The 22,653-nt window shown below is 40.7% G+C and overlaps 1 protein-coding gene across 1 annotated transcript in view; it reads left to right on the top strand.

The window, feature by feature from the left end:
- GPR63 (G protein-coupled receptor 63) overlaps nt 1–22,653 on the top strand; it is a 50,111-nt gene that overhangs the window by 23,074 nt on the left and 4,384 nt on the right. Inside the window, exons 3-6 of the mRNA XM_083493862.1 lie at nt 7,451–7,502; nt 10,419–10,557; nt 13,177–13,239; nt 14,169–14,254. Coding sequence (XP_083349988.1) covers nt 7,451–7,502; nt 10,419–10,557; nt 13,177–13,239; nt 14,169–14,223 — 309 coding nt within the window. The 3' untranslated portion in view covers nt 14,224–14,254. The remainder of the gene's footprint in view (nt 1–7,450; nt 7,503–10,418; nt 10,558–13,176; nt 13,240–14,168; nt 14,255–22,653) is intronic.

The raw sequence follows: 22,653 nt of genomic DNA, 5'->3' as shown, positions 1-22,653 counted from the left end.
GTTCTCTGGATTTTTAAATTGTGCTGCACTTGGAATAGGTAAATATTAAAAAGATCTTTGTATGCTAGGAAAGCTATTAACAGGATACTGTGTGCTAAAGGGAAACGTGAGCATGTGTGATTTTAAAATGTGATATTGTGATATAGCACCATTGGCTCTGTTGCTTTTCACATGCTGTTTTAGAACAGTGCCTTGTTATTTTGGGATGAATTTCTATATCCTCTTACACTTGAGAAGCTTTCACTCCTACTGGTAATCAGCTGCACACATGCATACATTTACACTTCTCTAAAGTTTACACCCGTGTTTACAGAAGTCATTTTGTATGCATTTCAGAAGGCAGCAGTGAAGTAGAGATTCCCCGCTCTCCAAAAAATAAATAAAAATGATGTAAATCATGCCATTAATAAATTTTGGGTAAGGACTTCTACCCTTTGTTTATTTTTCAAATACATATTTGCTTGAAGTTCCTCCTTTTTATAATGGGGAAACAAAAAAGGGAGGAGATTGCAGTAGGAAGATCAAACTGAATGTGATTTTTAAATATATATATTTATAGTTATCTAAACTACTTGTCAAAACTGTCATGGTTGTACAAACCTGTTGCTAAAGGGGGTTTTCACTGCAAATTATTGAGGGACATTGTACATGCCTTGAGGGGATCTACTACTTTGTGTAACCTATTTTGTTTGTACAGAGAATAACAGTGGTGTTTCTTCTCCTCCCCTTCTGTTCGGTATTTTTATATATTTTTAAAAACGAATTTATGCATAAGTAGCTGCCCGAGTTTGATATTCTTTCATATATTTACCACCTACAGTTCATGAAACACTGTCCTCACAGAAAGATGTATTAGTTTATTTTTGCTATATGGCAACCAAGCCAATATTATGCACTTGTTGCAGGTGAAAAAGTTATGAATTTCTAAAAATCTGTTACTTTTTAGAACTGATATTGGTTGTCAATGAAATGAAATGGTTTGACTTTTCTTTCCTTTTTCTTCTTCACAAAGCCAGTATGGATAGGGACACCTCAGATGTAGAGTTCTAAACTAAAGGTGAAGTGTGTATGATGTACATATATTTTCCTTGGAAATAACAGGAAAACAAAGGGGGGAAATGAACTTTGTCTAGCAGTCCAGGAGGAGCCTGCTAATGTTAACCAATCATGTCTATTCTTGAAATGCTGACCTATTAAAAACGTTTTCATAACAATTCAGTTTTTGTGTTTTGTTAGAAAAATCAGAGGCATGGTTTTAGAGCCTTTTGAAGACTAGAGAATCTTTTTGCCACACAGTGGAGTTGTCCTAGGTGCTGAAAAGAACGGGCAGTTCCAGGTGGTGTTGAGCTCAATGGGCTACTTCATACACTGGAATAATTAATAAATAGTAATAATAATAATAATAATAATAATAATAATAATAATAATAATAATAATTTATACCCCGCCCATCTGGCTGGGTTAAATAAACATAGGAAGTTTCCTTACATCAGATCACACTATTGGTGATCTAGCTGAGTTTTGCCTGTGGGCAGAAGTTCACCCAGATGTCAGGCAAAGGTTTTTCCCATTACCACCACCTTTTACCTGGAGATACTGGGGACTGAACCTGGGATCTTTACAGAGCATCTTGGCTGATGCCGTAGCATAAAAGGAAATGATTAATAAACCAGGACAAACATTTTTATAAATGGTCTCAGCACTGCTGCTTATAACCATTGTAGAAAAGGATGCAGGATTCCTCCTTAAAGCGGATAATTGATTGTGCATCAACCAGAAGACTTAACAGGAATTTGTATCTTTCATCATGGTCACAGCGTTTCAATAACAATTCCAAGTGGCTCCATGTCCACAGTCTCTGGAAGATTTTAGAGCTTGCCATTCAGCTAGCTGTAGCTGAGTAATTAAAAATTGTTCAAAGTAAACAGAATGTGTGCCAGAGGCATTTGTATCATGTTGTATGATTCATTTTCTACACAAAACAATGACCTTTATGACTCACTCAACTTTCTGTTTGTGCTACTTTCTTCTCCTGAATATCAGAAAAGATAAGAGCTGTTCTGTAATGGGAGGTAGCCAAGATTCCACTGGGATTAAACAACCATTTGTAAAATGTAAGAACAAAAGAAGAGTCAGATAGATAAGATAGATAAGATAAGATCTAGTCCAGCATCTGATTCTCTGTGATCAACCAGATGCCTGTGAGAAGCCTACTAGCAGGGCATAAGTACAGCTGCACTCTCCACTTGTGATTTCTAGCAACTGGCATTTGTAGACACACAGTGTCTGGTACTAGAGGCAACACACAGTCATTGATCGCCTTATCCTCCAGGGATGCATCTAAACTCCTTCCAAGTTTCTGGTTAGCACTATATCTTACAGTGAATTTTATAGTTTAAATATATACACTGCATGAAGAATCACTTCCTTTGATTGTGAATCTCCCACTGTTTAGCTTTGTTGGATAACCTTGGGTTCTAGTATTATAAAAGAGACAAAGACGGAACCTCTCTTTATCCACTTTCCCCATAATTTCAGCATGTTTCCCTTTCTTTTCCTTTTTCCTAAAAAGTCCCAAGTGTTGCAACTTTTCCTCATGAGAGAGTTGTTCTACTACCCCTTGATCATTTTGGTTGCACTTTTACAGCTTTACAAATATCCTTTGTGAGATACGGCAACCAGAATTGTACGCAATATTCAAGGTGTGATCACACAAAACATTTGTGTAAATTATTATATTCACAGTTTGAAAATGGACCCTTTCCTAATGATTCACATTATGGAATCACCTTTTTCACAGCTGCTGCACACTAGATTGACGTCTTCATTGAACTATCAGCAGTGCTCAGTCACTGCCAATTCAGATGCCATTAATGAAATCCAGTGTATTAGGGATTTTTGTTCCAAAGTACATCACTTTGCATTTGCTTGCACTGAATCACGTATTAAATGTCTTTAGCAAACTTGGTCATGTCACTGCTATATAAAATATGAACCTAGTAACCCCCCCTTTTTAAGTAAGTGGGGTGTATCTTAATTTCTCCATGGATGTTAGTTCTGTCTCATTTCATGCTTAACTAATTTCTTTGATTACTGTTGCTCCACCTCTTTACCAGATTACTCTTTCTTTTTAATAAATCATTTCAAAACCATGTGGTTTACTTCCGCAGTTTACTGATTGGTGCAGCTTATTTCTCACCGCATATTTTAGGTTTGCTTGGCACATTTTAGTGACATAACATTACAAAGAGAGGAAGTTATAGTCAATTTCCTCCTAATGTGGAGCTGAAGACCTTTCTTGTTGCTGGTGCTCATGGCAGGTTGATTCTACACTGATCCTAATAAGCACTCTCTGAGGAATTCATTATTTTGAAACCCATGCCTAATGTGCTTTTGAAGTTCAAACTAATTTCCACGAAGGCCGCCATCGCTAAGCAACAGATTCTGTTTGGTGCCTCTTGAGGGCAAAGGCTACAGTGCCTATATGATGTGAATCATAGTTAAAGAGTCCATTAAGTGGCACTAGGGCTGCTCTAGTAAGGGGGGATAAATCATCCTACAGGGCTCTAAAACCACTACAAATGATAAGCATGCCAGTGAAAATGTCACTTAAAAAAATAAACAATCTTATTATTGTCTCAGAAATTGTCATTGGTTGAGTTAATGTGATGTCATGGGAATAGTCATGAATATTATGCTAAATGGGGAAAACTAGTCAACAAATTATTACAACAAATTACTACTATCTATTGACTTTATAGCACATCTTTTCTCCCCAATGAGCCCAAGGTGGTCATCAGATACACAATTTAAAAACAAGAACAAAGCAAAAACATTATAAAACAGTTAAAACATTATAAAAACAATTACAATTTAAAACATCTGAAAGTAGTTACAGTTAGAAAACCTTTCATCCAATGGCAGCGACATCAACAAGGCCTCACCTGCCTATCATAGGGTCCAATATGGCTGGTATTGGGGAAGGCATATACCTTCAGTATACCTGAAGGAGCATCTTCACCCCCATTGTTCAGCCCAGACACTGAGGCCCAGCTCCAAGTGCCTTCTGGCTGTTCCCTCAGTGTGAGAAGTGAGGTTACAGGGGACCAGGCAGAGGGCCTTCTCGGTAGTGGCACCCACCCTGTGGAATGCCCTCCCATCAGATGTCAAGGAGATACAGAACTATCTGACTTTTAGAAGACATCTGAAAGCAGCCCTGTTTAGGGAAGTTTTTAACGTTTGATGTTTATCGTGTTTTTAATTTTCTGTGGGGAGCTGTCCAGAGTGGCTGGGGAAACCCAGCCAGGTGGGTGGGGTAAAATTAATAGTAATAATAATAATAATAATAATAATAATAATAATAATACTTGGGTCCCAAGCCACTGCAGTGCTTTCAGGAACTGTGTCACATGGTCCCATCAGGTTGCCCCAGTTGCCATCCTAGCAGTCCCATTTTGCACTTGCTGCAGCCTCCAGACCACTTTCAGGGGCAGCCCCATGTAGAACGCATTACAGTAGTACAATCAGGAGGTCACTAGAGCATGGACAGCTGAGGTCAGGCTATCACTGCCAGGAATGGCTACATCTGACTAACTAGCCTATGCTGGGCATAAGCACTCCTAGCCAATGACAGGTTGGAATCCATAAGTTTACTACAATTAAAATTGCAACAACAACATGAAACCGCACTATCAAACAAAACACAATGCAATGCAAATTTCACAAAACGACAAGTAGCCTTTGGAATATAAGTAAGCCAAGCAGGAAGGTAAGTTGTACTTGAGCAGAAATTTCTAAATCAGAAGAACCTGGGGAGACAAGGAGGTCATGGAGCCATCGGCCCAGGTGAAAGGGAAAGGGAAAGCACTAATAAGCAGATAGCCGAGAAGAACTAACTTGATGGGAGGTGCAGTGGAAGCGACAAAGGGTTAGAGAGACTTCACATGGGATCAATGAATGAGTGTACTTGTTGAGAAGAACAGAAGAGGAGTCTAATTTCCAAAATGTAATTGGCAGATTGACACTGAAACATTTACATTGTTAATTTACGATGCACAGAACCCAACACTGTGTGAGTAGACTTCACTGGTGCAATGGGTCTTCTTGCTTTTCTCCCATCTAGTTCAGAATCCTGTTCTGGCCAGCCAGATGTCCGTGGGAAAGCAGATTTTGTGGGTACATGGGGCCTGCGGAGGGGAGGAAAGGAAGATGAATCAAAGTCATATCTATCTGCATGACAGCACAGGATACAACCCAATATCTTTATTTTTAAGATAATCTTGATTGGTAAGGTAATCTTCAAGTAGATTATTAGGTCTTTTTCTGGCACAGGAAAGGTTCCCTTTCAACTCAGCAAACAACCATGGAGAAAAATGCTGCTAAAATCTGTTGATTAGATGAATGAACCTTCTGCAATCAGCCATTGCACATAAGGACACTAAATATAGTCTATGCTAAAGAACACCCTGAGTTTGAAATATTTTGAAATCTGGAGCTATTTGTACCCAGCACTGTGCTAAATAAAGTGAAAGCACTGCTGACAAATCCCAGCGAAGTATTATTTATATCTAGCTGATTCCGACAGAGTGCCAGAAAAGATGAATATCTAGGTGACCTTTTGGAAAATGTAACAAGCTGTCATCAAAACTGGCACTAATTGACAGTCTCAACAGGCGGATTTATTTGAGCTGAACACTCAGCAACCCAGCTAGCTCTAGAGCACCAGTTAAAACAAAGGTGTTGGTGTGGAGACTGCAAGGACTTTGACTGGCTTTACATCTACTGCCTCCTCCAGGTGTTCTGTGCCAGTTTTGAAAGTAAGTCAAAACTTAACATTCCCACAGAATACCTGGTTGCACTGCCAGAACTACAGGGGAAACACAATTAACTCTTCAGGAAAATGGGAACATGCCGAACTGAAAAGCTGGCTAAGCTTAAACAACTCGGATTTTAATGGATGTGAAAGCTCAGCCCTAGAAGTCATCATTTTCTGTGCCAGGTCAAACAGTGGCATGCTCTACTCTAGCAAAGGCAAGAGCCCACACTGACAAATGTCGTTTGAGAAGTCATTTACCAATTCTCTTAAGGCAAGGGGAGAAATTGCGTTTGATTTTCCTGAATATATGCTTACTGATAGTCAACAAGATACTAGAGCCATGTAGTTCAGGGATGAGGAACCTGTGGTTCTTTAGACGCTGTCTGGCTCCAGCTCCCTTCATCCCTTACCATTGGCCCTGATGGCTGGGACTGATGGGAACTAGAATACAACAGCATCAGAAAGACAGATGGTCTCAATTCCTGATGTACAATGATCCAGGATGCTGTCAGACGGTCTTTGCTTGTGTCTGTAGCTTAGTGCTCTGACGAGTCACAGTTAGTCCTATTTAACAGGCAGAAGGCTTTGTCCAGATTCATACCTCTTTTCCAGTGCTCACTACAGAGCACTCACAACCTTCTCAACTTCCCTTACCTATGCCCATCTACTTCCTTCTTGCTAATAGTTCACAACACCAGGGTTACTTGCTCCTGGGGTTTATAGCTTTTCACTTCCAGTGCTGCCAGATAGGAGAATCAAAGTCCTAGATGGGAAGTAAAATACACCAAGCAAAACATACAAACTGGGGATTAGAGTCAGCATTCCCAAGGTATGTCCTGTCTTCTTTCAGCCTTTTTGGGAAAAATGTGTGCTGGACTCTCGCTACAGAAGCAGATGAAGGACATTTATCTTTCCTGGCAGCCGCTTGTGCCTATTTAATTAGGATCCCAATCAGTGCAAAGTGGGAAAAATTTGACAACCTGATTGCAGCATAATGATAGCTGACCACTTCTCCTTGCATCCAGTTGCAATAAGCATAAGAAGCTGTACAATAGCATTGTGTCATCTATATTTCATTTTCTTTAATGTATTTTGCATATTATTTATTTGATTGTAAATAAAACCTCTAAGTGGTTTACAAAAGATAGATAATGTGTATTAAAATAGTTGATAAAGGCCAAGGCTAAAACAAGTTGGGTTTATATTAAAAAATCAAAATAGAAATAAAACCAACAGCTTAAAATATGCACTAAAACATGTCAGCTTTACATGTCTGGGTAAACAAAAGCATATACCTTTACCTAAAAATAAACTAAATTCTGCTGCTTCCTTTTGCCTTATTGAAACAAAGTCTTCTAATATACATGTTCAGACATGGAAATTTTTAAACAAGCATTTCAGTTAGGATCATATTACGTAAAACACATAATTGCTTTAGTTTAAAACAGCTGTACTGTCTTTCCTGGTGACATTAAATATTTATGAAACTTACATAATTTCCTATAGATTCACATCATGTAATGTAAATAATATGAGAAATAATGTAACTGAGCTTGTTGTTGTAGAAATCTTTGTGAAACTAGGTTTCTTCACAAACATGTTTTTCACACACATAACCCAACTGCCTTATTCTAGGGTTGTTGTTTCCCCCCAGTTTTCAAGACATGCAAACTCCATTTGAACCTTGGTGAGTATGGCTAACTTTTGAATGTGAATATCTGTAATATTTTAAACCTACTTTGGAGTTAATTGTTCTGCCACCAGCAACCATTTTGACCTGTTTGGTGGAAGTTGGAAGGAGCCTTTGCAGGTTACCTAGCAACTCTGAGATGTGCTTGCCATCCTGGAAGTAGCTGGTCGACCAAAGTATATTTTCCCTGTCTTGTTAACTGATGACTGGGGAAATGACCAGGGATGAAACAAGATGCTAGTAATGGCTCTACCGGGGACCTATCAGTAGTAGAATTACCTGACCAACTGTTTACATGGTATATTTCTCCCAACAATTGCACTTGTAGTGGCGTGCTATGTATTTACTGAGCGAGCCAGCAAAAATAAAAACCTGGGAAGGAAAAGGAAAGGGGGGGGGGGAGTAGATTGGATAGTTGACAATTGCGTAGGCAGAAAAATTTTAAACAGATGGTAAATTAAATATGTTAATTTCTGATTTCCTGCCCCATGGTAAATATTTGAAATCATAAAGTGATATTTTTTAAAAGTTCAAATGAAAAACAAATGTGTTTGTGTCTGGCAAAAATGGTGTAATGGTTGAACTCTCAGAATCTTATTCTGGCGTTATTGAAATCCACAATGAAATTCTGACTAGGGTTGGGAGGGCAGAATGGTTTTTAGCTAAGAGATTATTTGACACACATCAACAGAATTTGCTTTTGTAATAGGAGAAGCAACTGTGAAATATATAAAAGGTTGATTGCTAAACTCAGTCAGCATCTTTTCCTTTCTGCCTTCCTGAGCTGGACTGCTGCCTTTCAGAATATAAAAGTCAAAAGTTGCATGGGCAGTGTGCCTTCCGATATGTGTATTAAACTTGCTTCAGGGCATATCTACATGGTCTGTGTAAACACTTCTGCTTGCTCTGCATCTAGTGCGTTCCCAATGCTGGTTTGGGAAGCGGTATACACATGGCATTAGCCACAATCCATAACTATCTTGTACCTACCCTGTTGTTTCTTATGAAAGACAGCATTTTGATGTGTTTTCCCCAGACAAGCTTCAATATGAATTGATAAAATGAACCCACATTTTAAGCTGGCAACATGCACACAGCCCTAGGGTTCTTGTATGGAAACAATATCAAATACACATCCATTTTCCCCACCCCAAATCCTGCCAAGTCTTTAGACTGGTTTGATTGTCCAGCTATCTGTGCTGCAGTGCACAATGTTTGTTACCATGCAGTTCTTCCTATGTAAGGCATGGGAGCAAAGAACCAGAGGATAATACATAGGAGCAGCAGGCAAAAGCCTTGGCTTACTAGGAATAGTCAAGCATATTACAGAGTGCTCAGGACATCAGCAGCACATTCTGTGCAAGTCTGGCATGAAAGGTACAATAAAACATTACAGACAGACAGTTCATCCACAATTTGCTGTACATGTCCAGAAGGGGCTAAATGTGACAAAAAGATTTTGTGTTTAATGATGTCCCCACCACTCCCTGTTTATGAAGTCACTGGTAGGAGAGGTCATCAAGAGGTCTGAAAAATAGTGTTATCAATATGCACATGAAACACTATTTCTTCCTGAAACAGAAGAGGTTGTATGGGTGTTGGACCATTGCTTAGTTCGATATAAGCCAATAAAGTGAAGATGAGTCCGGCTAAGATGGAAAGGCTGTGCATTGGTGGTTCTTGAGCCTGGGAATTAGGTAGATGGTCTGTCTTGGATGGTGTTGCACCTCCCTTGAAATAGCAGGCTTGCAGTTTGGGAGAGCTCCTGGAGCAATCTTTGTCACTGGAAGTTCAAGTGGCTTCACTGGAAAGCACTGGCTATTACTGGCTATTACTGTTTTTGGATGAAGAAAGCCTTGCCAAATGATCCATGCTAACATCCTGATTGGATAACTGTAACATGCTCTACATGGGGTACTCTTGAAGACATAGCTAGTCCATAACACTGGGGCCATATACCAGTGGGTGGATCAGTGAACCATACCTTTGTACAGTAGGCAAGTTTTTACATACATTCACACACGTCTCTGAGAGGCACCACATCTAGCTGAGAGGCACCACGTTCAAGGACCACATTCCAAACAGGCAAACATACTCAAGGAGGCAGCAAAGCAGGTGTTGTTAGGGGTGTGGCCTGAAGAGAGAGGGTATGGCTATAGAGGGGGCGTGGCCTAGGGATAGTCCCAAGGGCCAGACATGAAAGGCCTGAAGGGTCACACTTGACCCCCAGGCCTGATATTCCAAACCCCTGCTGCAAATGATGGGTATCTGCTCTAACCCTGTGATCTGTATGATGAATAGCAGGTTTTTAAATTGAACTAACAGCATAAATGAATGAAGCATTCTCTAAAGTGGTGGTTCTTATATTGTGGGCTGGGGACCACGGGTGCTACAGTTCACCTTCTGGTCATACTTTTGTCAGCAGCAGTAGAGCCATGAATGTGCAGTGCATGAGCACCCATGAGAGTGGGAGGTGGTTAGAGAGGGAAAGAGACAAGAGTGGTGCTATAGTATACAAAGTTGGAGGGGAGGAAAGGAAAATGAGGATACCGAGGACATTTGGAGTGATCATCCAAGCATGAGAGAAGGAAGAAAAAGAATGGGAAGGAAGGAACTGAAAGGGACAAATGGACCAAAGGACGTGTTGAGGGCTGCAAATCCAGCAATTTCCACTGTGGAATTAGTTTTTTAAAGAAAATGGTGTCACTAATATGATATGTGATGTGCCAATTTCTGGCCCAGGGAACCAGTGGCTTACCTTTGAGCATGTGTGCTTTCTCATAAAAAATACCTGTGCTTTCTCATAGTATGACATTTCAGGGGGTCAGAAACCCCATCTCATTTTAGAGCTGAAGAACCAAACCCCACTGAGTCCAGCAAAAGACAACTCTCCCTCCTTGTCTCCTTTGTGAGCTTTCCAGACCACAGTATACCCAAAACAGACAGCAGGTAAACGGGAGGCACTGAACAACTTAATAGGGCTAGATGACTCATGCAACTTTGCTACACCACTTGCTGCAGGAGGGAGAGGAAGCTATCAAAGAGAGAGCAGGTATTGTGCAAAATGTTTGTGGTAATTGATAGCATATTGTAGCTTTGCAGGAGACTTTCTTTGAACCAAGGCCTTTTAAGGGATGTTTTGCATTGTACTTAAATTAACCAGTTCAACCAACCTGCGCATGGGACTTGCAGATCAAATCCAACACTTCATACTGAAGAAACAAAAACAGCAACAGGCTAGGATTCCTGTTTGTAACTGAAAGTCCTGAACACATTTACTTATGAAGGAAGGCCCATTGATTTCAATACAGTGATGTGCTTAGGATCATGGCCCAAGAACAGCTAACCATTTCACCAGCCAAGCTTGCCAGTGACAAACACTACAGAATTGTTAGCTTTACATGAATATACAGCTTCCACCTGCTGAGGAGAAAATTGTTGCTAAGACTTTAATTACATACTTAGCTTTTATTTGTACAGTTCTCCCACTCAGTTTTCAGGCATGTAAGCATCATTTTCCTTATGACATTTGGAATCTCTTGATATCTACTTAGTGGCTATATGAATATCAGACTTTCAAGATCTTAACATTTGTTAAAGTCAATTTTAAACCAGTATGAGCTTTTTAACAACAACAATAACACCATATTACCTGTATTTGTTCTTTGATATGCTTTTGAAATCTTTGGTACCTTCTCATTATTTTGTATTGATTTATATCCTACTTTTATTGCACTGTATTTCAATGCATTTTTTTTTAAAAAAAGATACAAGATAAAGTTGCATAGAAGGCCTAATAAAACCAGGCTATACCATCTTGGACAGAGGACCTTCTTACTTATTAAACTATAATTATTAAAGTTTTATTTGCACTAAAAAAATATTTTGTTTGTAGAAATACGTTATTTGCAGAATTGACCTTGAAGACTTCATCAGACATACCACCATTGGCCAAGCCTTAAAATGACTGCTCTGGATTTCTACGTTAAAATATTTCATCTGTTGAATCCCTATGATGCATTCTGGCTCATACAGCTTGGTAACAAGTAACTCATTTTGTTGCTTAGCCATTTGATCATTCCCTCTACCCTACTCACAATTAGCCCATTCAGTGACCAATGGGAGCTGTCCTCTTGCTCTCATTGTCCACTCCACTCCAGCCAAGCTTTGTCTGCTCCAGTCCAGCCAAGCTAGGGAACAAAGACATTTGGTTCTGGCTCCTCAGGACCAATACAAATTTCCCAGTCTCTTCCAGCTCTGGCTAGGGTATGGCATCTAGACATGATGAAGACATCCATGCGGCTCTGCTTATGATTTTCCAGAAGACTTTCTCTGGTCTAGTCTGTCACACAGCTCAGCATCTTTACAAAGATTTCCCAAGGCACAGTTATGAAACCATGATGAAAGTAGAGCAGCCTGATTTGTACCACGCTTCTGGTTGCTGTAGCAATCTAGGTGCAGGTTAATGCCATGGTGATTCACAGAGTGACGTGCCTGAAGAGAAGAAAGCTAAGTCTAGCATCCACTGCTTGCATAGTAGTCACCAGCAAAATTGCAAGGGGAAATAGACACAGGCCACATCTGTACCAAGCCACAAATGCTAATTTATCAAGCCAGGATATCAAGCAGGTTCATGGAGTGCCTTTGCAGCCGTTTCGGTCCCCCCTTTGCGCATGTGACTGAGCAAACACTTAAGCACAGCTCCCCATTTGTGAACCCAGAAACTGCAACTAATGGCTTCCAAACATGCTAACTTTGGACCATGGAGCAATATCCTTGGTTTGTTTTGAAGCCATTGACCATAGTTTCCAGGGTTGCACATAATGGGAAACTATGGCTATGTGCTGGATTTCTAGTCCTGCTCTTTAGCCAATAAAGTTCCCAGAGCACCTTGCATGCAACTTGATATGGGTGACAGGGGCAGCTCTGTCTTAAAGTTCATGTAATATGTTGCCAGTTATAAAATGAAGCTCACAGCTGTAGATTCTTATTTTCTGCATGCCTTAGGGATGTCATGAGCATTCAATCAAACATGCTTACAAAGCTGGTCAAATGCTTGCAAGGAGGATTGGTGTGACTACATCCCTGTGTGCTTGCTGAAATTCTGTGAGCCAACTCCATTGCCTCCCTCTGGCTCATAGCTTCATAGCAAGGCTCCTGAAAAAAATTACCTTGATGCTCGCGCAAAGGATGGCAACAGAAAGATGAGTGAGGGAACCACAAATGCACACAAATATGTACTTTACTGAACCCAACACTTTTTGTGTTGGTGATTTTTTTCAGGGGCACTGATTAAACAAAAAAGTTTTCTGTACTATGTCAGAGTCAGGGAAGATGCTGCAAATGAAGAATGGGTGTTTACAATGTAGATACAGATCTGCAAAAATGTAAGATGAATGAGCTCTTCGCCCCTGTGAGTTCACCATACTGAAATGGTTATGGTGAATTCAACTATCTCATGAGCAAGCAAGCATAAAATGGTAAAGATTAAAGGATTAAAAATTCAGATAAAGTAAAATGCTAGCTATGCAATAGCACTGAGAAAGGCAGAATTGAAAAACTGGCCATTTCCAATTATTTAGCTTGAAAACTGGTTCCTAAGCAATTTAAAAGTTGTTCTTTGAAAGGAGGAGTAAATAATGTTGCTTTGATTAATTTTTTCTTTTTGCAGCAGCTTTATTCATCTGGCTATTTCTGACCTACACTGTGTGGTAGGTGTGAACAGTCCTCTGAGGTAAGCATTCTTTTACAAAATTACTTTTCTGCAGAACAATCAGCTGTCATTTTGTTCATTACGCTTTTCAAGATAGTGCTCAGGCTACATGAACAAAGCTTTTGTAGGAAGCCAGAAAGCATTCTACTAGATGTTTGGAAATAAACTCAAGAGAAGAATATGTGTAAGGATGCAAGATGTACTTTGAAGCTGTGATGTGCCTACCATTCCAGTTTGTAAGACGTCGTTAACAGAATTTTGGTTTGGAGCAGAGCTAGGCTTTTTTGGCCATGGGCCACAACCCAGGTGATGATATGGTTGTGCAGAGCCAAGGCAGAACCAAGGCAGTCCCATGTAACTCCTACATTATAAGCATTATAAGCATTATATGCATGTTGATAACTGCTGTGCATTCTCATATTTATATAAAATATTGGTATGTTTATGGATCCTTTGCCTCTCATATTAAATCTTTATCATGTTAGCTTTATACTTCATAAGATGATAACAAGCAAAGCGCTCCCCTGTCTTTAGAAGCTCTGGGGAAGAAGAAATCAGAATATGTCCAACTTGTCATACACATGTATGACAAACTGCATCTTCTGAAATTCAGCCTGCTGTACAACAGTATGGCAGTCACTGCACCTGATCTTTGATCTACAGCTAGGATGGGGAAATCTGTCAATTTGGATTTCCCTTTGTTTCTCATTTTTACAAACTTTCATTCAGTTTTCATTTCCACATCAGTCCCACCCTTTTTCACAAAAGAAGTCCTCATGAAAATTCATCAACATTTTTCTGAACATTTCTCAGAAATGTTTGTATACAATTTCCCTAATATATGCATTTCTCCTCCAATACAATGCATTTTGGAATGTTATTGTCACTAATAAATGCATTTCTATGCACACTTTAATTTAGTATATGCATTTTTGTACATGTGGCTGCAGAACTACACTCCAGAACTTGAAGAAGTGGATACGGCAAAGGATGTCTCTGTTTTGACTCTTGTATTGCTTCAGAAAATGTGAATTAGGTAGGTTTGCTTTTAAATGCAAACAAAATCAAATTTCTCTCCCAGCTCTATCCACAAGCAACTTACAGTATTGAACACTGGGGCCAAACACAAGTCTGGGCTTCTGTCTACTAAAAAAAGAAAAACCTTTCCCCGTTAGCATCATTCAAATGAATAACTTCTGTAAAAAGAGAAAATAGGATGAATGGGAGTCATTACAGATAGTAAACTTCAGAAGTAAACATTTAACCAAATATTTTATGGCAACTGTTTTTAAAGCAAAGGATAAAATTCTGTTTGATGCTTATTTTCCTCCTTCAGGTGAACTACATTTTATTTTATGTTTGATTCTGTATGCATTTTGGGAAGGATTGTTTATGGATCTGTTGTCAAGTACCTGGAGTGTCTCAGAAAGTTGGGATCAAATAGGCTTTTATAAACTGACAAGAATTTCCATCAATTGCAGCATAATAATAAGAAGAACAAACTGGACCCCCACCCCCCGCTAATAAAGACACTTCTTATGGGAACAAGGCTGTAAGCTGTCAGATGCAGCAAAGACTTTGTGCAAACTAATGTATATTTTAAATAAACAACAAAAAGTAACTCTTTAAATAAATTCCAGCCGTCTGCCTGAACCTGTGTTAATCTGACAGCAAGTTGCTGTAACTAATTTACTTTAATTAGGCAGAATAAGGACCAGCATTAACTTTGCTTTTCCAGTTGGATCACATACCATCCTGTAGTGACGGTGTTTTAAGTACTCATCAGTTGTGGGGCTATGTTGTGTGTGACAGAGAGAGAGTTTGGAGGGGGGGTGCATTCCCATACACATGGCCTCCCAAACATTGCTTGTCTCGTCAGTTCCCTAGGAAACTAGTCATATAGATGGAAGAGATTTCATCACCCCTCCCCCCAAAAGAGCTTTGCATTATTATAGTGCTGAATTGTATCAGAGTCAAAGGAATGGAGACAACCTTCCCTTCCTCTGTTTGGGATCCTTGTAAACATACAAAGACCCCAAAACTTTTACCTTGTTGAGTGGATGCTGTCTGTGAGGGAACAGTGGTAGCCCATACATTGTCCTCTGGAAGTTGTTGGACTACAACTCCCATCACTCCCCATAACCTCGATCACTGGCTGTCCTGGCTGGGACAGAGGGACTGGTGGGAATTTGGGCTCAAGAACACCTGGAGGGCAACATGTTGGTTATCCTAGTTCTCACTGATAAATGTAACATACATAGAAACAGAAGTGGGGCTACTGCAAGTTCCACCCCACCTGCCAAGCTGCTTCTTACCCCACCTTTTCTTTACCTAATCGAATGTCTTCCTACCAGTGATTAAAAACAAAGACACAGCGAAAATATTCATAAAACTGAAAAGTGCCCAGTGCTGCCTGGGAATTCTAAGAAACCAAAAATATTGTGTGTTTTTTTAATGGATAGTGTAATTTGTGAGTTTTGAGGATGTGTTCTCCCATACACATGCATGCTGATGCTCAATGCATCCACCGGCATCCAAATGTAGGTAAAAATCACCTCCTCTACCTTGGGAACCCATATACCAAGTTGGTTGGCAATATCTCAAAAGGCATCCAAATTGGCACAGTTGCAACCCATCATATCAATGTGGGTGAAGTCATGCCAAACAGGGCGATCATATCTTCATAGGTGTCCACATCAGCACACCTTTATGCAGTGCCAACAAGCATGTCATTCCTCTCATGGTGAATTCGAGTGACTGAGCATCTTAACAGTTTAAAAGCAGAATAGACAAATTCATGGAGACTATTTATTCAGTTAATTTATTTCCTTCCTCAAGGTGGTGCAGATGGTTCACCTCCCCATCTTATCCTCACAATAACCCTGTAAAGTACCATATTTTTCGCTCTATAGGACGCACCGGACCACAAGATGCACCTAGTTTTTAGAGGGGGAAATCAAGAAAAAAATATTATTTCCCCCCCCAAGCCCCAAAGAGCAAAGCTTCTCCCACAGCTTCTCGGGGCTGCGGGGGAAGCCCGGGTCCCCCCCCCAGCCCCAAAGAGCAAGGAAGCCAAGACAGCAAGCAGGATCCATCCCGCTGGCTGTCTTGGCTTCTACCATAGCCGTGCAACCTCTCCAGCTGGGAGCTAAACCTCCCCAGCGCGGCTAAAGAAGCGTGGCTAAAGAAGCGTGGGAGAGGCTGCGCAAGGCTAAAGAGGAAGCCAAGGCAGCGAGTGGGAAGGATCGCGCTTGCTGCCTTGGCTTCTTTAGTCTTGCGCAGCCTCTCCCGCAGCAGACTATGGCAATTCCCCCACCTCTTGCAAAAGCCCACAAGGAGGGAGAAGGGACTGACGGGCTGCGTCAGTCCCTTCTCCCTCCTGGGGAAAAGCCCGCAAGAGCCGCGCGAAGCCTCTTGGGGGCATTTCCTGCCTGCCACTCCCCTGCATTCGCTCCATAGGATGCATAGACTTTTCCCCTTAGTTTTTAGGAGGCGTCCTATGGAGCGAAAAATACGGTAAGTTAGGCTGAGAGACGAGTGAGCTCACCCAGTGAGCTTCATAGCTGCGAGGAGAATCCAACCCTGGTCTATGAGGATTATGTTCTACCTCCCGTGCTAGAGGCAGTAGGCCTCTGAATAAGTATTGCTGGGATTTGCAAGTGTGGAGAGTGTTGTGACACCTGGGTGCTGCTTGTGAGCTTCCCCTAGGTATCTGGCTGGCCGCAGTGAAAACAGGTTTTTGGGCTACTAGGTCTTTGGTCTGATTCAGCTCAATTTGGAAGTGAAAATGGGGCCGCCTCAAAATAAAGGAGCAGTTTCTAGCTTGGGATTCCACAGACATGGAAACATACATAACTCTATAACTACATAGCAAAGTGGAAGAAGTCCTAGTGGTGAGCCCTAGAAGTGCTGTGACCCCCTTATACCCTCCTCCTGTGCCCTTCCCTCAAAACCCCTTAAGAGCACTGCTCTACTTTTAGGGGCTGGAGGTATCCTACAATATATTCTTGGAGGTCCAGCTTGTTTATTCTGCTTAAACAAGAACGAAAAAGGTAAAATGTTATATACATTTCTTTCATGTACTTTAAAAGTATTTGTAGTCCAGGTTTGGCTGCTAAAAGCAAGGTGGATTTAGCAACTGTGCTATCGCTCTGAATTAATTAGTTTACAGGTCACATCTCAACATCTGCAGCGGTGAGAATATTCACACCCACGGTGGCAACAAATAGGCCTATTAAAATTCTTTGTAAATCCCTGTTCAGCAAAAACGGAAGGTGCGACAAAACTTTCTGTACCAAAGTTACTGGTGTGATTCTGGTAATGGGAATGTCATATTCAATTTAGGAAGCATCATAAAAGAAACAGAACAAAAGTAGATATTGAAGATAGACATTAGAATTTCCAGATAGAGATTGCATAGGGTTGACAGTGGCCTAAGAAAAGAAAAACGAACCTGGACCCTGTCATTCTCTTGTGCCTTTAAAAGCCACTTGAGCAGCAGGTGAAGCATCAAGGACCAGCATGGGGGAGCGTACTGTCAAGAGAGTCCTGGATCTCTTCCTCCCTTTCACAGCTGCAACCGGATTGGTCCTTTGCCTCTGGCTCTGGCCAAGAGAAGGTGAGCAAGCAAGGAACATTGGCAGCGAGGAGGAGGAAGAGCAGCTGCCGCTGACTGCTTACTGATTGGTTCTGTCCGGCAAGCAATCAGGTGGCAGCAATGATGAGGCAGAGGAGGAGGAGCGATGAGCGGTTTGCCCAAGGGACCCCAGAATCATAGTTTGAAGTGTTTCATGGCATGGAGATAAATATGATCACTAGCTAATTCTTTGTCATTTAAGCTACTCTTAAATGCACAAGAGCAGGGTTCTGTAAAAAGAATTGGCAGCTTAACCTGGGGGAAGAATAAAGGAAGTTAACTGAAAATGGAAATGTATTTGCTTTCATGTCTTTTGCTTTCTTCTACCCTGATTTCTTTGCAGTTTTCTTTCACTGATGTTTTCTGCTGCCTGGGTTTGACTCTTGTGTGCATGCCTCCAGTTCGTTGACTAACATCAAGGTCTCCCCACGTAGTGAGTGGTGGCCATACTTACTACCGCTGCCCCCCTGGAAATGACCCCTGTCTTCACCTTACACAAGATGATAAAGATTTATGCTGAAATGTGTATGCAGTTCAAAGCTTGGACACTCTCTCACTCAGCCCTAAATCATGCAGTCAGTTGAAAGCTAGCTGATAGGGCTGATATAAGATTCTATGTCATTTCATCTTGATCCAGAGATTATGAGGCCCATGACATTTGAAATGTACCCAAGAAGGTAGACTTTTGAAAATATTATCATGACTTCCTATCAAGGACTGGGAATGGCAGTAGAGCACATTATTTTCATGTGGGGCTTGCAGTTTAGCAATGGCAGCACCAGCTGCATTTGCACCATCAAGCAGTACTCTACTCTCTTGCCCTTAGATTTATTCTCATTTGAATGTTGATGTATGCTAAATGAATGGTTAATTGTTGATTTCTTTTAGTATTTTAGTGTTGAGTTTTAGTGACAGTATGCTTTTTCATTCTGTGCTGTTATTGTACCAATATTAAAGACTTATTTTAATGTGAATTGCTTTGAGCACAGGTGCCTTTGTGGAAAATGTGCCATATAAATAAATTGACCAGGACTATGATTATGACTAACAGCTGCATAAAATGTAGAAATTTAACAGGTGCAACTTCATGTTACCTGTCGTTCGGCTGTCAGCAGTAAGAACACAGAGAGCCCAAGAAAAATGGCATTGTTTGAAATAAAGCAGTGCTGTAGCTCCAGAGTGCTTCTCTATTACAGTCTGGCAACCTTGCCTTTCACAACATTAAATCTAATTTTTGACCACAGGTGTTTCATGGTGGGAGCTTGTCACAGTAGTTGTTGCTGTACAATCAATATTAACACGGTTTATTGTGGCTCGCAAAGTGGAATATAGACATTATTTTGCATTTAAAAGCAGTTCTCTGTCTGCCTCTCAGCATTCTAGACAGTAGATAAAAATCCATTTTGCTAATGTTTTACTCCTGGAGACAATCTATAATGTCACATAGGCAGTGTGTTGAGATGTAACATTAAGCCGTAGCTTAGGGCTACAAAAAAGACCCTTGGGCTCATGAGCTTCCCTTCCCTCTCCTCAAGTGCACCTGTGAGGACATCAGAAACATTTATTTCCCTTTTCAACTAACTGCAGTTTGCTGTTTTTCCCAGAGTGGGAGAACTTAGTTTGTCTAAATAAGCTAAGATCAAATTATGATTTCTGATTTTGGCTTTGTTCAGATAAGTCATAGTTAAAACTAACCACAGTTCCTGGTTTGGATGAAATGATAAACTGTGGTTAGTTGGAAAAGGAAACATGCTCCCACTCACATGAACAGGATGAGAAGGAAGGGAGGAGTAGGCTTGTGCACATAATGCTACATTCAGGGGTAGCCCATTTGCCCTCCAGGTGTTGCTGAATTCCCATTTCCATCAGCCCTAGCCAACCATCATGGCCAACCATCGATGATGATGAAAACTGTAATTCAGAAGGGCGATCTGTTGACTACCCCTACTTTAAAATATGGTTTAGGGCAGAAGACACCTCATGATGTATTGGTACGTCTCTGGATGATTTGCAAGAGTTTCTAGCTCACAGCCTAACTTAAACCTAATGAAATGAGAACTGAATGTTTCTCACTTTGCTGTAAACTTGGTTTGTCCATATGCATCCTCTGAAGCAAGGCATATGGCGAGGCAGAGCGAAAACAGAATGTTGTTACTAGTGAGGTCTTTGGTCTGACCCAGCAGGGCTCTTCTTCTTATATTGTTATGTTCCTAACACTGAAAATGACTGGGGAGGAAATGTGATTTTGCTATAGTCAGGCACAGATGCAGATTAAATGCAGTGTGAATATAGAAATAGATTCCAGTTTCCTCTCACTTCGGTGCTGCAGTACGTGAAATGCACTGTGCTCTTGTAATCTGGACCACTGACACCTTTAAAAGTGTTATTTTTAACTGAAATGTCCCCACAGTCATTAAATACGATGGTTGTGTGTACTTAGAGCTCTAGGTGCCCACACCCCTTTGCTGCAGCCTTTTGAACATCCTGAATGGCTCTTTTCGAAGAACCCTCCAGAGCAGCAATCAATACCATTCAAGGAGATGTGTTTAAAAGGAAAAAAATGGATGGCATAGCCCCCTGTGAACATGGAAGCTCTCCTGTTGTGCCACTTTTGGATCCTGGACTAGTCAGTGAGGTGCCGTGGTCATCTCTGTAGAAGATAAAAATATCTCCAAACAACCCTTCAGATAGCCCACAGATGAGCCTTGCTTTCTTTCCCTTCAAACAAGAGAGCTTAAATATCTCATTCAGCCATCCAATGTCATTAAATCATTTTACAGATGGCTAAATCAGATGGTTACATTCACTGCTTCCTACAGGGAATACAAAAATGGCAAACTGCTTGGAAAACTAAATCTTCTGAGACCTTTAGATTGTATTGTAGAAAAGGATATAAATGGAGGAAGAATCATTGAATAATACTGTATAAGGAAAGGAATAAAGAAAGAAAGAAAGAAAGAAAGAAAGAAAGAAAGAAAGAAAGAAAGAAAGAAAGAAAATCCATCACCGATGGGTACATTCTTTAACTCTATTCTCACTGATTCTGTTGTACATGAGAAGAAATATGGGGTTGTGTCCAACTAAATCTTATGCAGAGTACTCCCATAGAAATTAATAGAAATAAGTTACTCATGTCTATTAATTTCAATGGATCTACTCTGAATAGGGGATACGGGTGGTGCTTTGGGTTAAACCACAGAGCCTAGGACTTGCCAATCAGAAGGTCCACAGTTCGAATCCCTGTGACGGGGTGAGCTCCTGTTGCTCGGTCCCTGCTCCTGCCAACCTAGCAGTTTGAAAGCACGTCAAAGTGCAAGTAGATAAATAGGTACCACTCCAGTGGGAAGGTTAACGACGTTTCCGTGCGCTGCTCTGGTTCGCCAGAAGCGGCTTAGTCATGCTGGCCACATGACCCAGAAGCTGTACACTGGCTCCCTCGGTCAATAAAGCGAGATGAGCACCGCAACCCCAGAGTCGGTCACAACTGGACCTAATGGCCAGGAGTCCTTTACCTTACTCCGAATAGGGCTTATATTGAATACTATCCTAAATATATGTTTCCAGAGGTTTAAGTCCTGTAGTTTCTTCCATTTCTGCGCCGAATAAATTCTCCCAACCACGAAGGAGTTCCTTAGATTATAAAATTGCTGTATGATAACCCCACAGGTTGAAAGAGCAAGTTGTAGGGACACTCGGATGGGCCATTTGCATTCTTTGATGCTAAAATTTTGATGCCAGAGGGCATTAACACTTTTCCATGGCAGCAGCTAGAAATCTTCTTTGAAAATTAGCTAAAAGTTATTTTAACTTCCTTTTTAACTAAATGTAAAAATAGTATTTCTATCTGTGGTGGCAGCACAGGCACACTCCCATTGCACTTCAGCCAGACTGTGTCACTCTTTTATCGTATTAAACAACAAAAAGAGAAAATACACAAAAGGAGAAAAACAACCACAAAATAATATATGTTCAGCAATAAGGAGCTCTTGACAAGGTAAAAGCAAAATGAAAAAGTCAGGTAAATGAAATGAATACAATTTTTAAAAAATCAAAAATATATAAATAGGTATAAAAAACACACCTAAGTTACTTTGTGCAATGAAGGAAACAGGAAAAAGATGCCATGAAATCATATTTTGAAGAGATTGCATCACTCTGAACACCCACTTCCTCAGAGTGAGGCTTGGGGAAACACCTGGTGAGTGATCTCTCTGGTAAGGCAAATGAGCAGGGGCATTAATCCACATAAGGCAATTTTCTTCCATTTTTCCTATGGAAGCATTAGCCCTGATATGCTTGACTTGTATATATCTTAGGAGTTCTGTGTTGACAACAGGCTATTATTTTAAGATAGACTCTCGGTTCCTTCTTATGCCACATTCCTGTGCAAATGGACGGCAGGACCACCTTTTGACTTCACCAATACAAAGCAAAAGCTAGTCCTTTTGCACCACATCCCATCCAGTTCAAGCATCCTTTTTCAGTGGGTATGAACAGGCTGCTTGGTTGCCCTCAACAGAACAGGAAGAAGTGATGCGTCAGTAAATTATTGTGAGGCTGAGTAAGCCTTCTTTGACTCATAGAATGATGTAACAGTCTAAATCAGCAGTAATTGTTTCAAAAGCTACCTGCCAATCTTAATTCACCATCTATTAAAAGAAGGTGAGAATTAGCAGCCAATCTTGGAAGGAGCAATGGAGTATAGAGAGAAAGTACTGTGGTAATAATGTGGTAGCCTCACTTGAGGCACAAATAGAGCAGAAAGAAATACAAGGAAACAACTAGGGATGAACAGATTG

This window comes from Podarcis liolepis (assembly GCF_965112155.1).
Source record: "Podarcis liolepis genome assembly, chromosome: 3".
In the NCBI taxonomy this organism is placed as follows: Eukaryota; Metazoa; Chordata; class Lepidosauria; order Squamata; family Lacertidae; genus Podarcis; species Podarcis liolepis.
This window is presented reverse-complemented; position numbering and strand designations above follow the sequence as displayed.